Source organism: Hemicordylus capensis, chromosome 6 (genome assembly GCF_027244095.1).
Source record: "Hemicordylus capensis ecotype Gifberg chromosome 6, rHemCap1.1.pri, whole genome shotgun sequence".
Lineage (NCBI taxonomy): Eukaryota > Metazoa > Chordata > Lepidosauria > Squamata > Cordylidae > Hemicordylus > Hemicordylus capensis.
In genome coordinates, this window is record NC_069662.1 from 40,288,916 (window position 1) to 40,303,455 (window position 14,540).

Genomic DNA, 14,540 nt, shown 5'->3' on the forward strand with positions numbered 1-14,540 from the left:
CTCCTCACATCCCTTCACCTCTAAAGGTGAGATTAACTCTTCACTTTCTGGCTGGGAATCATCCTGCCACCATCGCAAGTTCTAACAGAGAGGACACGATGTGCTCGAAGCATTGCAAGAAAGGAAGCATGCAAATTACGCTCTTGTGCCTTTAATAACCCGAATTGATTGATTAAGTGCCGTCAAGACGGTGTCGACTCTTAGTGACCACATAGATTCTCTCCGGGATGATCGAATACCAGGGACAAATTCAACAGGGAAAGCCTTCCTCGCCCTCGAATTGCCATCTGCTGCATTCAGCGTGACGGGAGGCTTTTAAAAATACAAGAACCCTGAGTGCCCTTTTTGTATAGCTTTATCATATTTTTGGGTAGAGAACATGATCGTCTCAAAACACTGCAGCAAAAGGGAGCTTCTTCTAACTGCCTGCTTTAATTTCACTCTTTAGATTTGTTGCTAACGTTCTTGCCCCGCGCATGGAAGATTCTACCAGCTGCGACCAAGACCCCGTCCCATCAGAAAACCAGAACAACTGTAACCCTTTACGTGTACTGTCTCTACCAGCAGCCAGTACAACGCCGCGGTAGAACGACCGAAGTGTCGTACTGCGCTCTAGAGTTTGTTTTTCCGAGGTAGAGCGCCCCTACCGGTTCCAGAGCTTTCAAACGTGCAGCTCATCCCTACACATATTTACTCGGAAGTCTGTCTCATTGAGTTCCTGGGACTTTCCCTTACGTAAGCATGCATAAGCTGGCAGCCCTGGAGTGCCCCTCCTGCACCTTTATCAGCATAGGGCCACCTATTCCGACCTAAGGCCCGCCTTCCCTTCAACGGGTGCTCCAGAGCCGCGCTCCGCCCCCTAACCACAATAGAACTATTTTCCGCCTACAAATCTTACAACCGCTTCAGTGATCATAGAGACTCGCTCTGCCATCCCTAGAGCGTATCCCCATCTTTCAGATTCAGCACCGGAACCATCGAGTTGGGACTAGAACACGCTCACGGTCTTATGCAGTTCCCGAAACAGCCATGCGCCTTCTGCTACGCCGGCTAGAGAACGTCCTTGCCACCAACACCCTCTGCTTCCACTCTGGCCCTCCAGAGAACAGGAGCGAGGAGACATAAATAAAGGCAGTTTCCAGAAGTTGAAAGCCTTTCCAGTTGCTTTAATGCAGTTGCCACCTCAAGGAAATCAATCCATTCTAGGAAAGTTTTGAAGGTCACCCACCTACTTTCACTCTTTAACAAGTGCAGACTGTAGCACAAACTACTACTCTCACTATTTTAAATTTTCCCCCTTGCTGCTTATTTCTTTTGCAGTTTTACTAGTTTGCTAGAAGCATATTGAATGTGTCTAGAACAAAATACAAATGGAGTCATACACTTTCCCTTCTTGTCACAGTGGAGCAGAGGCTTTAGGGTTCAACAGAAGTGTGCATGAACCAGTACATGGCTGTAGAGGACTGAAGAAAGACTTGCCCCAATAGCATGAAAAAAAAGATTGTTTTTGAACATGACATGTAGAGGGCCCCTGCCTGTGAGACTTAGGGTCTGGTAGCCACAAAGCCATGCTTCCTGTTCCCTAGCAGAATTAACTTTAGAAAATGTAGGTCTGAAAACTTTACATACCCATGAAACGTTAAAGCCAGTTATCTGGAGCCCTTTAGGCAAGCCATAAATAGACCCCCACCCCAAAGAACAGCTCTCATTGTCCAGGAGGTGATAGTGTCATGGACAACAATTATTAACCTGGCTCTTTAGCCAAAGTATTTTGTTGTTAACGACAAAAGAAGTTCACAATAGGCTGACCTTCTCCCCCTAAATATGTATACATATTTTAAAATAATGAACAAGAACCCAAGCCTTAACACTTGAGATATGTGAAGATATTGAAAAACAAAACACTAAACAGAAAATTTGAATCTTGTTTATTTAGATAAAGTTTGTTTAAATCGGTAACACTCTGGCAAGGGAGGCAGGCTCAAACTGGAGAGGACACAGACAGGCGGTAGCTGCAGCATAGCTCTGAGGTTTTCACATAGCAAATAGAATGAGGAATGCCACCATCAAACAGAAGAGCCCCATGGCCTCTGAGAGGGCAAAACCCAAGATAGCGTAAGAAAACAGCTGCTGCTTGAGGGATGGGTTCCTGTAGGTAGAAGGAAGATAAAAGTCCAGTTAATTTCTGCAATACACCAAGTTGCAAGGTGTCTTCAAAGCCCATTTTGAAATACTCTTTGTAGAACCTTCTGGCTGAGCTAAAGCCAGAGCAAACACATTCAAAACATCTTATTTTCCAAGGTGTTACATTTCAAGTCTAAGGATGGTTCCTTGTTTATAAGTACACAGCCACTGACATCTCAGGCTCTCAAAATAGAAGCCCTACTTTACAGACAAGGGTTTTTTAGCCTTACTTCCTGAATACCAGTTTTTGATAACAAGGAGTTTTTGCTCCTTGGAGTGGAGCAAAAAGCAAGAAGGGGAATTGAGGAAAAATATGTCTCCATACCTCAAGGGGGAAAGGTATATTATATATGAGAGAGTTTTTTCTTAGCCACCTCCCTGTGTAAAGAGCCGTGAAGAGATATTCCCTCCATACATGCATGCAGAGTTTTAGGGCTTTATTCCAACTCTAAAAAACCCATGCAAATTCAGTGGTGAGACACCCTAAGAAACTATGTCTCAGAAAGCACAAGGTGGCAGCCTTGGGTAGGGTTCCATCTATATACTGCATCAGATGTGAAATATTTTAAGAGGGGCTTCTTTGTTACTGATTTGAGAAAGTTATTTTGGGAACCCTGTACTTCCCTCTTCTTTCTGTAATAGCCCTCTGTGACTGGTTTGTTCACCACCACCACCTGCACACAGAAACGTCCCCCCACAAGATAGGGCTCATTTACAGGTTAAGGTATTTTCAAACACATACAATTGGATGCTGGAACACTATCCTTGCCACCAGCTAGTTTACCTGGCATAACCAATGATTAAGCTGCCAAACACTGTGCCAATCCCAGCTCCCGAGCCGGCTACCCCGACTGTAGCAGCACCAGCGCCAATAAATTTAGCAGCAGTATCAATATCATGGGAGACAGCAGTAGTCTGGAATTCTCGGTGAGCCAGTTGACGATGGGAAATGCCGAAAGACTAGGGAGGAAGCAAATTATTTGTATGAGTAAACAAAGGCAACAAGCACTTTATATATGGGCTGCTAAGCTTCCAAGCACTGGCGGTCAGGAACAAAAACAGAAGACACCAAGTAGATTTCCAAACAATGGCCCAAAACAAATGTACGTGTCTACGGTGCATATGATGCTTCAATTTGGGCCCACCTAATCAAAGCCTGGAAAGAACAGATGGCCTCTCTTGCATCCAGCAAAGAGATGTGGCAACCACAAAAATGTGTAGATTTTGAAAGTCTCTCAGTGTATATACTGTACATACAAGGAATACCTTCTCTGCTATTCCTTGTGTGTACCAAAACCCCACTCTGTCATGGAGGATCCTGCCATCCTTGACTCCAGGAGGTGGTGAAAGTAAATCTTGTGGGACGCCAGACAGTATGAATGGAAGTGTCTCAACACAGGGTTTATGAAGGCTGGAATTAATGCAACATCTGATCCGGAAGAGTTTAAATATAGATGGAAGAGGGAGAAGGGCACTGCTGACACAAGGGACTCCAAGTTAGGGTAACTTTTCAAACCCCTGTATAAGAGCAGAGTCCAATAAGCTGAGGAAACAGGTCACAATAGCTTGAGTTGGACTACAACTCAACTGTTGGACTCAACAGCTGGAGGGCTGAAGTTGTGCAGCCCTGCAATAGTGATTCCTTAACTGTGAGCCAATGCACTGCAATGCCTTCCAGTGCTGCTCAAAACACACAAGTCTGTACTCTAGCTTCTCCTCAAATTTCTAGAAGGGGTGAAGCTTGTGTAGTTAGGATCTGAAGCATGGGCTCTGCAAGGGTTCTAGGTTCTCATGGCTCCCACAATGTAAACAGAATGTAAGATGAGCAACACAGAAAAGGCTTCCTTGATTAAGAGATATCTTTTACATCCTGCTCTGCAATATTCCAAGAATCTCAATTTTCACAGTTCCTGCCCCCTTCCTCCTCCAAATGGGCCCATTAGAACCCCATATTAGAGTTTACAGGCCAAGTGTTTCCTATTGCTGTGTGACCCTACACATCTGGGGTTTTGAAAAGATGCCAGTAGGGAGGGAGAGTCATGCAGTATAGCAATGAGAAGGTAAGCATGCAGACATGGATGGGATTTGTACTAGGTGTGCAAGTCAAAACATTAACAGGAAGCTTGATTTTTTGTTTAGCTGTTAGCATGAATTGCCTACACATTTACATGTGTAGGCAATTCTTGTCTATTTTCAACAACCATGAAGACTAAGAATCTGTTTTAAAACATGAAAGTTGACACAAAATGTACAGATTCAAATTCTAGTTGGCACATTGAATCCCGTTTCCACAAACAGTGAACAGGTTATTCAGATTTCCATGTATGATTCACCAGAATAAGAACTGGACAATGCACAAAATCCATGCAAGTTTTGTAGGAAACATCCTTGAGAAACTGACTGAGACTCCAGCTTCTTGTTCAAGGATTTTGCTTGCAACATTCTTACATCCCACTATAGTGTTTCACACATACATTTATCTTTGGTGAAATAGTGTTGTCACTGCACTGAAGAGGGGCTACATTTTTATCTGCTCCTGGCTAGTGGTAAGCTATGAAATCTCAAGGGCCAAGAAGTTAGATGAATTTTCAAGCTACGGAAAAATAAGACAGCAAGGAGAGGCCATGGAGTTTATTCTTACCTGCGCAGTTTGAGTCTCTGGCCTGCTAAATACAGCTAGAGAAACTGGCCTGGTTAGGCCTCGAGAACAGCAGCGGAGCTGGAAAGAAAGACATTTAATTCATATCAGAATATATACACAGGTGCCAGTCTTGTCAATTCTTACTGGCAGTGGCCTTTCAGGGTTGAAGGCAGAGATCTCTCCCAACTGCCTATTTAAGATCCTTTAGCTGGAAACACCAGAAACTGAACTCAGTACATATAAAACATGCTTTATAGGACCCTTTCAAGTTTGATGAGTTACTTTGCTGATTGGAAGGCAGTTATTTCCATCTTGTTCTCGTGAAAATTCTTTGGAGGGGATGCTAAATTTTACTTGTGTACAAGAACATATGGGGGTAGGGAAAGTGTTCCCATCTCCAAAGTAAGTCTGGCTTGAGGTTCTGGGTTTAGGAAGCATTCTTTTAAGACATAAAATATATGACTAAGAATGTGTCATAAGTATGTATGTTTCCACTTTATTATTCATCTTTATGTTTGTGTTCTTTATAGTTGATCATTAGCAGCCTCAAGGGACTACATGAAGGAAATGTTAGTATAGAATGTGTCAATAAAACATGATTCTTTGATTAAGCATACTAGGATCCTTCCTACATTGTAATTTGAGTAATTAAGTATTGCATAGGTTAATATCCAGTTATGTCCAGTGGGCACAATCTAGAGTATTTGGCTACATTCAACTTAGCAAAATCTGAGTACTTGTGCTGACATTTTAATGTGCCAAATTTGCTGGATGAGACCCGACATCATTGCAGTTAGGTATGAATTAGCCAGTGACCTTCAATGCTCTTTGCAGATACAATTCGAACTCACAACACCAATATCCCAATATAATAGTAGTATTACTGTTGCAATCAACTTCAGACCCAGATTCACCTACTGGTGAAAATCCAATGGACTAGCTGAATTTCACCAGTGTGGCAAATGTTAACTTGCCAGGATAGTCATCCAATTAAAGATATTAGTTGAACAAATTAATTTTAATCAGTTGATGTATGCAGATCTAACCAACTAGTCAGTACGACTTAAAACATACATACTGAAGAAAAATTCCCAGTTTGTAGATTGAAAGTATGTTGCAGCAGATACTATCTTAGAAAAGGCATTCAGTCTTAATTCTCAGAGGCAAGAATGGCTGTTCTATGATGGCAACTGCACTATGCCTTTTTTAACCATGCCATTTTGAAAAAGAATTGCTCAATTAGCTGAGTATGCCTATTTAGTTTATTTAAAAAGTTTTTAAGTCAATCATTGAAACGAAATGTTGCAGCCCTAATAAAACCCCTAACAGGGAGACTGCTCAGCTATTTTAACTGCAGAGCATACCTAAGTCTTTACATTCGATGTGCAGAGCACCTGATGTTGCTTCCCCATTAACTTCATAGACCAAGAGTGCATTTAGTTTAACACAAGACCTGCAAATAACCACATGTTTGTTGCCCCTACCACCTACAGAATCAGCTCTGGACAACTTAGTAGGGAAGTTGTGCTGGAAGACAGTTGGCTAGTCATTAATGCCTAATGCATAGGTAAGATGACTAGTAAGCATTTGTGTTCATATATAACTGTTGTGGACTTATTTGCAAGGTTGGCTTAATATATACTTCACAAGCCATTGTACTTTGCATTTTATGTAGGGTCAAACTACATCTCAACCAGAATTCATTTGGAGGTCTTGAACAAGTAACTCTTACTCAGTTCTTTCTCTGCCAGATGGAAATAGAGCAATTCTTTGCATGTTAATTCAGAAACAAGTATCTTGTTCAGTGAGGCTTACTTTCTAGTATGTATGTTTAGGTTTGCAGCCTTAGTGATCGACCACGCACGCATGGCTGTTGCAAGGATAAAAAAGAAAGGGAATATAAAGCACACAAGCCATCTATTCCCTCCCCTTTTAAGGTGGCACCAGTGAGCCAAGACTTTCTTACCAAAGCTGGCGAAGCCAGGAGAGCTACTGGAGTCTGCATTCTGATTATCCTAGAAAGAGTAAAACACACACGTTTATATATGCGCGCGCACACACACACACACTAACAATTCCACTTTTTAAAAAAAAACACAACCCTGTATGTGAGTGAAGTGTGCCATTTGTACAGGAAAAACACCACTTGCTCTTCATTCCCCCCCGCAGTAGTCTTTTCCTTCCATGCAGCTATAGCTATACTGTAAAACCCTTATCACAAGGACTCTGCAAGTGTCAGTCCAAACTTAAAAACCAGAAGGTCAGACTAGCCTTGCAACTCTTAAGGGATAACCAGAGAACTGGACAGCTGGTGTGTAACAGTGATCTCCAGCTTTAGACAGGCTAAGAAGAGGAGAGGAGAGCTGGTCTTGTGGTAGCAAGCATGACTTGTCCCCATAGCTAAGCAGGGTCTGCCCTGGTTGCATCTGAATGGGAGACTTGATGTGTGAGCACTGCAAGGTATTCCCCTTAGGGGATGAAGTCGCTCTGGGAAGAGCAGAAGGTTCCAAGTTCCCTCCCTGACTTCTCCAAGATAGGGCTGAGAGAGACTCCTGCCTGCAACCTTGGAGAAGCCACTGCCAGTCTGTGAAGACAATACTGAGCTAGATGAGCTAAGGTGACAGATAAAAACAATTATGAGAAAGATGAACTAGGATCTTCCTTTGTTTCACACGATAGAAGCAGTCTGAACCCCCTAGGGTTTTTTTTTAATGGATATTAAGCTGCACAACCCTATACCATCTAGCAATGGTAAGAAATAGTTGGGCAAGCTTGTCACATGCTTCATAAGTTAGGTTGAAGGCACAAGTCTAACACATTGACTGTAATTTTCATCAATACACTCCTTCCCCATTACCAGCTTTCTGGGGTGCCAGCACTTTAAGGGTCCTATGTTTTCTTCACATCGGTCCTCTCGTACACATTGTCCATTTTTCTTGCTGTCCTTGGGTCTACTGGATTTCCCTAGGCTTTCCCATTAATTTGCTTCACCCTTCTGCCAGCATTCCAATGCAGACAAGTTCCACCCCATCCCAACTAAACACACCATATTTTCCTCAAGCCAGTCATTTTGTGTCCCCTACTGGCTTCCTTTAATCCACAAGCTTGGCATAACTTGATTTGCAAGACAGAGCAATACTTTCTAGTAACACCTTGACACACACCACTGCTTCCAAGCCCTTTTCAGAGACTTCAAGCAACTCTCTCCACTTAAGATTTCTGTTGCTTTCCTGGCTCAACTCCAGTTGATAGCTCAGAGAGCCTTCAACAGTCTGGGCATAGTATACCCAAGATATCACTACCTTGCTATGCCCCAACACAACCTTTAAGAGCAACCAGGAACACATTTAACTATGCACCAAATCAGGCCTGCACAGCCTTACGAGACACGTTTAGCTGCTGCCTCTCCCTCATTTTTACTGATAAACTCCACAGGAGATAGCCATGCTACAGTAAACTCAAGGAAGGAGTCTCCAGTGGACTTTAAACGACAATCAGATTTATCATGGCATAAGTCTTCATATGCTATAGCCACTCGTTTTGGAGACAGAGGCTCTAGCCAAGAAATCCGATGCCAACTTCATTCCTGTTAGCCTCTAAACTACCAGAGGATTCTCCCTGTTTAGGATTCTCTTCCCCGGAGGCTCGCCAAAGCCTGAGCCTCTGCAGCTTGTGAAAGCAATACGAGACATTTCTTGCTCAAGCTAGCCTTCGGTGGCCAGTATCAGGTCACAACGAGGATAATAAAATGAATAACGGGCCTTCTTGCTCCATTTCCTCCATGCACACTTCTTTTGCAAAAGGCCCCCTCCGCCCACTAGCCCCATCCCTCTCGCCCCTCTCAGGGCCCTACTCACCTTCTAGAGCGAAGCAAGCCTCCACCAAACCTCAAAGTCGCGACACTCAGGACCAGGACCAGCCACAGCCAAGCCCCTCCCGCCCTCGCTCACCTTGCCAATGCACCACAGCGTCCTCCGCTCTTATTGGACGCCGCGACGCAAGGAACGCTGCCGAGGCAGGCCCCGGTGGCTCACGGGACGCAAGGCTTCACTCCGCGTGCGAATTGGGCAGTTCTGAAACACTCGCCGCATGGCTATTGGACAGCTCCCCCCACAATGCCACCCCATCCCGCTCCAGGGAGCATCCCATAGAGTGCATCGGAAGGAGGAGGCAAGAGAGGACGGATCGCGTGGCTCTGCTTGACAGCCTGGAGGTTGCGGCGGAGGGCAAACACCGCGGGACGTTTTAGAGTCACGTGATACTCCCAGGCCGCTGCTGTTCGTGACGCTGGGGGGAAAGCCCGTGTGGTGGCCGTCTCACGTGTGAAGATCAGGCACGTGTCTTATTACGTTGAGTATTCAATTGCTGGGGGGGTGGGGGGTGCGTTGCGTGAGGTTCCCAGTGAGTAATCACGTAGAGCTGGTATACTTGTTTACACTATACTTGACTGGTAGCTGAATGCGAGAACCTCATTTGAAGAGTGTGTGATTCGATATTAACATCTTAACATTTATAATAACGTTATCTTGATGGCCCATTCACACGTAATATCATCAGCAGATTCTGCAGTCGTCAATGGGATGCTTACACGTCTGTGAATCAGGCCTTAGGAATATAAATTCATGCGTGAACTTCACACGACAGAGTACAAGGAGTTTTAAGCAACTTTGTGTAGATACAGACGTCAGATGGCCTGATTTGAAAACCAGTGCTTGGTCTTGTAAGGACAATTAAGGTAGAACTAAGTTCTGAAAATGTGCACATGCTTTCCCCCACTTATGACTGAAACAGTACAGCCAGGCCTTTACCCATATGGGAATAGATTAAAGGGAAAGTCTTCCAGGCAAGAAGACTTGACTCTTCATCACTGGACATATGGGCCTGAATTCAGATCTCAGCTGTCATAGGCATATTCTTTCTTGATCTTTATTTATAATCAGAAAAGACGAGAGGAACAGTTACATGTCTCACAGCATGGCAGCAGGAGGGCAGAACATAAAATGTTACCTACCAGATCTAGGGGCTGTGGGGGCACGCACTATTTCCCTGTTACTCAGAAAGGAAACATGATGACTTCCAGCATTCCCTCTAACAGAGAATTCAAGATGTTGTTGACTACAACGCCCAGCATCTCCAGCTGTGATGGCCTTTGGCTGGGAATTATGGGAGTTGTAGTCAACAACAGCTACAAGAAAAGGGGAAGCCCAGCTGTTTTCCTTTGGGGGTACCTGTGTGGCCACTAGGCTTACTCATAAGAAGGGCCAGGCAGCAAGAATAGCATTGCCAACATTGTTCTTGCTGCCCGGCCCTGCTCATGAGTAAGTCTAGGTGATAAGGGGAAGGAGCCGAGCCCCATTTGCCATATCTTTCTGTTAAAAGAAAATAGAATTTGGCTGCTTGAGAATCCCTGGTTAGGGCTGCTTCTTAAACCCAGCCCCGGGCACTGGCCCCAGGCACCACCCCCACCCCACCGCCATTCCACTCTTGGCAGTGTGATGGGGTCCCCTGCTTATGTTGCCACTTGGAGTGTTTGTGCTTGTAAACATACATCATTGTCACTTCCTTCTCAGAGAGCAAAGCACTTTGTGCCCATCCAGTCATCCTGTCTGCAGCTTTCCCTCCTGCTTGCCAGGTGCAGGAAGCGAGGGACAGACTGGGAAGAGGGAATAACCCGTGTGACTGCGCCGCTCGACAGACTGACAAGCCAGGGATGCAACGTAGCGGCGTCACTGTTGTGGGTTAACTCCATAGTTGTGCAGGTGACAGGAGGGGCAGGGCTCCTGCTCAGAGAGGCAGCCAGTCAGAAGCTCCACAGGCATGGTGCAACCATGATCCCGGGCCCATCAGTGCTGCCGCCTCTATGATTGCAGTTTGAAAATTGGCATGAAACTGTGGTTATGGCGGTGTCCTGGTTTGGACATAACACTTCGGTGGCCAAGCCAGGGGTCTTGGTGGCAAACCAAAGTCAAAAGTTCAAATTAGCATAGAGTGTTGGACTAGGACTGGGAAGACCTGAGTTCAAATGCCTATTCAGCCGTGAAACTCACTGGGTGACTCTGGGCCAGTTGTGTGTCTCTCAGCCTAACCTACCTCACAGGGGTGTTGAGAGGATAAAAATAACTATGTACACCACTCTAAGCTCCTTGGAGGAAAAGTGGGATAGAAATATAACAATAAATAAAAAATAAAAAGGCAAACCAAAACTGCAATTGCACAAATTCAGATGTACTAGAGTTCCAATCTCTGTCCCGCTTAACTCTGGTTTCGCATTACATGAACCCAGCCTTAGTGTCTAGTTGACAATTTGTTTTGCCAGTAGGTTATTTTGAAGATGATGTGAAGTGGTTAAAGCTGCCGCCATCTCCAAAAGTGGGATTTATCACCTTCTTCTACACTTCATACACTTAGTCTTGTCTGTAGTTACTGTATCCTTGAATTGGATGGGTAGATACCTGCCAATTCACTCACCAGCCAGCAGGAGGAGACGTTCGCCTATCAAAGGAATGTCTGTGCAATATGAATAGATGACATAGGAAGTGTTTTTCACATGTGAGACACTTGGGCTGCAGTCCTAAACATACTTACTTGGAAGCAATCCCCACTGAACTTAGTGGACCTTACTGTCAAGTAGACATGTACATAGGATTGGACTGCACAGCTGCAACCCTGAGTATACTTAAGAGGAGGTAAATCTCATTTGACTCAAGTGGGACTTTACAAGTGAACCTACTTGGGATTTGCCTCTAAGAATCAGATTTCTTCACATTTATAAAGCAAACCATATGCCTGTCCGCAATTTTTCAAGGGCCACATACAGTCCATCCAATCCTATTGCATTTACTTGGAGGTAAGTCCCATTAAGTTAATAATAAAAATAATATTTGTATTGCACTTTTGCATGTGGAAAGTGCTTCATATCTATTATCTTGATGTAATCCTTATAACAACCTTGTAAAGGCAAATCGTTGCCATTGGGGAGCTGAGCCTGAGAGGGAGTATCATGCCTAAGTCCACTTAGTGAGTTAGAGGCAGAGCCAAAATTAAGATGATGATGATGATGATGATGATGATTGATTATTATTTTACATTTATATCCCGCTCTTCCTCCAAGGAGCCCAGAGCAATGTACTACATACTTGAGTTTCTCTTTCACAACAACTCTGTGAAGTAGGTTAGGCTGAGAGAGAAGTGACTGGCCCAGAGTCACCCAGCTAGTTTCATGGCTGAATGGGGATTTGAACTCGGGTCTCCCTGGTCCTAGTCCAGCACTCTAACCACTACACCACGCTGGCTCAGAGAAGATCAGAGAAGGCCTGACTTGCAGCTCATTCTCTTGAAATCACTGTATTGTATCCTAAGTAAGTGTGCATAGAATTGTACCCTAAGGCAGATGATCAGGCTGCAGGAATACCCTTTAGGCTGCAGTCCTATGCACACTCACTAAGGTGTAAGTCCCATTGAACTCAATGAGATTTACTTCCAAATAAACATGCATAGTATTCTATTACTAGTCTGGAATCCTTTGCTTGTGGATGTTAATATGCTACAGAAAGCTGTGGCAGGCCATTTTTAAACAGAGTGCACATACTATTCAGTGAAGGCTTTTCATTCTGTCAAGATGCAGGAAATTCAGAAATCTTGTTAAAAATCAATGTCACTCAGGAAAGCATTCTACATTCCTTAGAAATGTGCATTTGATTTTAAAATGGTTCTCTTCTGCTGTCTACCCTGTGCTAATGTTCATAAGTAATAATGTTCACTCCAGATTTGGGGGCATTTTTGTCAGGAAAATAATGTAGCAAACCTACTATAGTGTTCCTCCCCTTTTTAACTGATTATCTGCCCAGTCATTTGTCCCAAAGCAAAGCCAGTTGACATTTGCTAGACTTAGCTGGAGTTGCCCTAGTTGCTGCTGCTGAAAACTGTTCCTGAAAGTGTTAATTTTCTGTATATGTGCAGAACTACATCTCCCAACATTCTTTGCAATGGGAGGTGCCTTCAGCTGTAACTTTCCAGGCTGGGCTGGTCCGATGATCAAAAGTATCAGATTTCTATCTCTGCTAGTCATCGCTAGCTTCTCTGTTTGGGGAAGCAGCAGCTAATCCTTATTTTAGGCAGTGTATCTGCGGAGACATCTTTTAGAGTCCCAGCCTGTGTGAAAGGTGAGTTATGTGAGTAAGTGGTGGGGCAGGAAGCATTCACTTGTTGCTCAAGTTCAGTGCCTTCTTCAGTAGTTACTGGGAAAGGGATAATTTATGAAAGTGCATTGCACATCAAGACAGTGGTTTGTAATTTTGTTACAAGGGAAGAAAAGAGTTGGTGGAAGTATTGGATATAATGTGATGTTATACTCTTGTCTTTGCTTCTCTAGTAGAACTTACTTAGTACAAGGGATGGCGGGGGTTGCAGAATATCCTGGAATGATCTTTTTAAAGGTCAAATTATTGAGAGGTGGTTTTAAACTGTGAAAAAGGTTTACTGTTCCTCATGAAATGTCAGGTGTGATGATGGGTATGTAGAGAAAGAATTTGTATCTAGTAGGATGCAACGACATCTCTTGGCACCCTGCATCCCTCTTATGACTATGATCAGTGAAGGCCAGGATGCCCAGAGTCCCTCATTGTGTGATTTCCCCCACTGGAGTGAACGGCAACAGTTCACTTACATGGAAGGAAGGAAGGGGATGCCTTTGAGGACATCTGAGATCTCAGAGCACAATCTGCCCCTTGGTGACTTCAGCTGTTAAGAATCAAGTTTCCTACCTACATAGGTTTGCTTTCAGTTCTGTTCTTGGTCGCACTGGAGTGTGATAGAATATTGGAAATTAACTTCTATATTTATAGATTTATCTATTGCATTTATATTTTGTTGTTTCCCCCAAGGAGGTTGGGAGGGTTATCCAATTTCCCCTCAAAATGTCACCCAGCTTTAAAAAAATAATAATGTGTGATAACCTCCAATCAACTCAGGGTGGCATACATGTAGGCAGGCTACCCCAATTTTATCCTCATAACCACCCAGTGAAGTAGGTTAGCTTGAGGTTAGCTTGACTAGTCCCAAATCTCCCATGCTTAATCATCGTTCATGGTTGAGCAGGGATTTGTACTCTGATCTCCACCACCAAAGGTCAGCACTCTAACCACCATACCACACTGACTTTGATCCTCACTAACCTACATATGAGGTAGGTTAGGCTGAAAGATAACTCACCCAAAGCCAACCTTTTAGCTTCATTGCTGAGTAGGGTTTTGAACCTGTGTCTCCCTGGTCCGCTATGCCTCACTGGCACATAATGTTGCTCATTGTTAGTGGCGGGGGGGGGAAGCTTCATTATATAGAGTTTTACATAGCACAGCATAAAAATGTATGCCTAGAGTTGCCAACTTTCCCCTGGCCCTGCTCTTGTGCCTCTAGCAGCAGCCTGACACACATCGGAAACTTTCCCCATCCTTTTATCTCTATGTTAGGAAATACAGTCCTTCTTCAATCTCTGCCTTTCAGGCTGCTGATAAAGGTATCTTAAAGCTAGACCTGTAAAAAACTGGCAATGTAGTTGTGACATATTTTGAGGGAAGGATCTGCATTGGAATGGCAGTCGTGACAATGGGAAAGTGGGTTAAAGTTTTGGTTTTTTAAGTCTTAAGAAGGGTGGTTTTTTTGGTTTTTTTGTCCTTTACTCTCAAAGGGAGTAGCCCTTAATTTGCCACTGTGAGAC

General features: G+C 44.0%; 2 protein-coding genes across 6 annotated transcripts in view; one reads left to right on the forward strand and one right to left on the reverse strand.

The window, feature by feature from the left end:
- Positions 1-1,911: 1,911 nt before the first annotated feature.
- On the reverse strand, positions 1,912-8,923 carry ATP5MC1 (ATP synthase membrane subunit c locus 1). 2 transcript variants are annotated; one of them, XM_053262108.1, is made up of 5 exons: positions 8,776-8,923; positions 6,792-6,840; positions 4,826-4,903; positions 2,969-3,144; positions 1,912-2,149 (listed from the first exon to the last, which is right to left on the reverse strand). In XM_053262108.1, exons 2-5 carry the CDS (start codon positions 6,828-6,830, stop codon positions 2,035-2,037), a joined length of 408 nt encoding a protein of 135 aa, XP_053118083.1. In that variant the 5' UTR covers positions 6,831-6,840; positions 8,776-8,923; the 3' UTR covers positions 1,912-2,034. The 2 variants fall into 2 exon arrangements, with proteins under 2 accessions (XP_053118083.1, XP_053118081.1); XM_053262106.1 differs by having other exon boundaries at positions 8,683-8,825.
- A 40-nt stretch (positions 8,924-8,963) lies between these two features.
- CALCOCO2 (calcium binding and coiled-coil domain 2) overlaps positions 8,964-14,540 on the forward strand; it is a 48,775-nt gene continuing 43,198 nt past the window's right edge. The window contains exon 1 of one of the 4 annotated variants that reach the window (XM_053262105.1): positions 8,964-9,174. The gene's annotated coding sequence lies outside the window, so the exon portion shown is untranslated. Of the gene's footprint in view, positions 9,175-11,537; positions 11,673-12,840; positions 12,988-14,540 lie in introns of those variants that run through there. The other 3 variants (XM_053262102.1, XM_053262104.1, XM_053262103.1) reach the window with 3 other exon arrangements.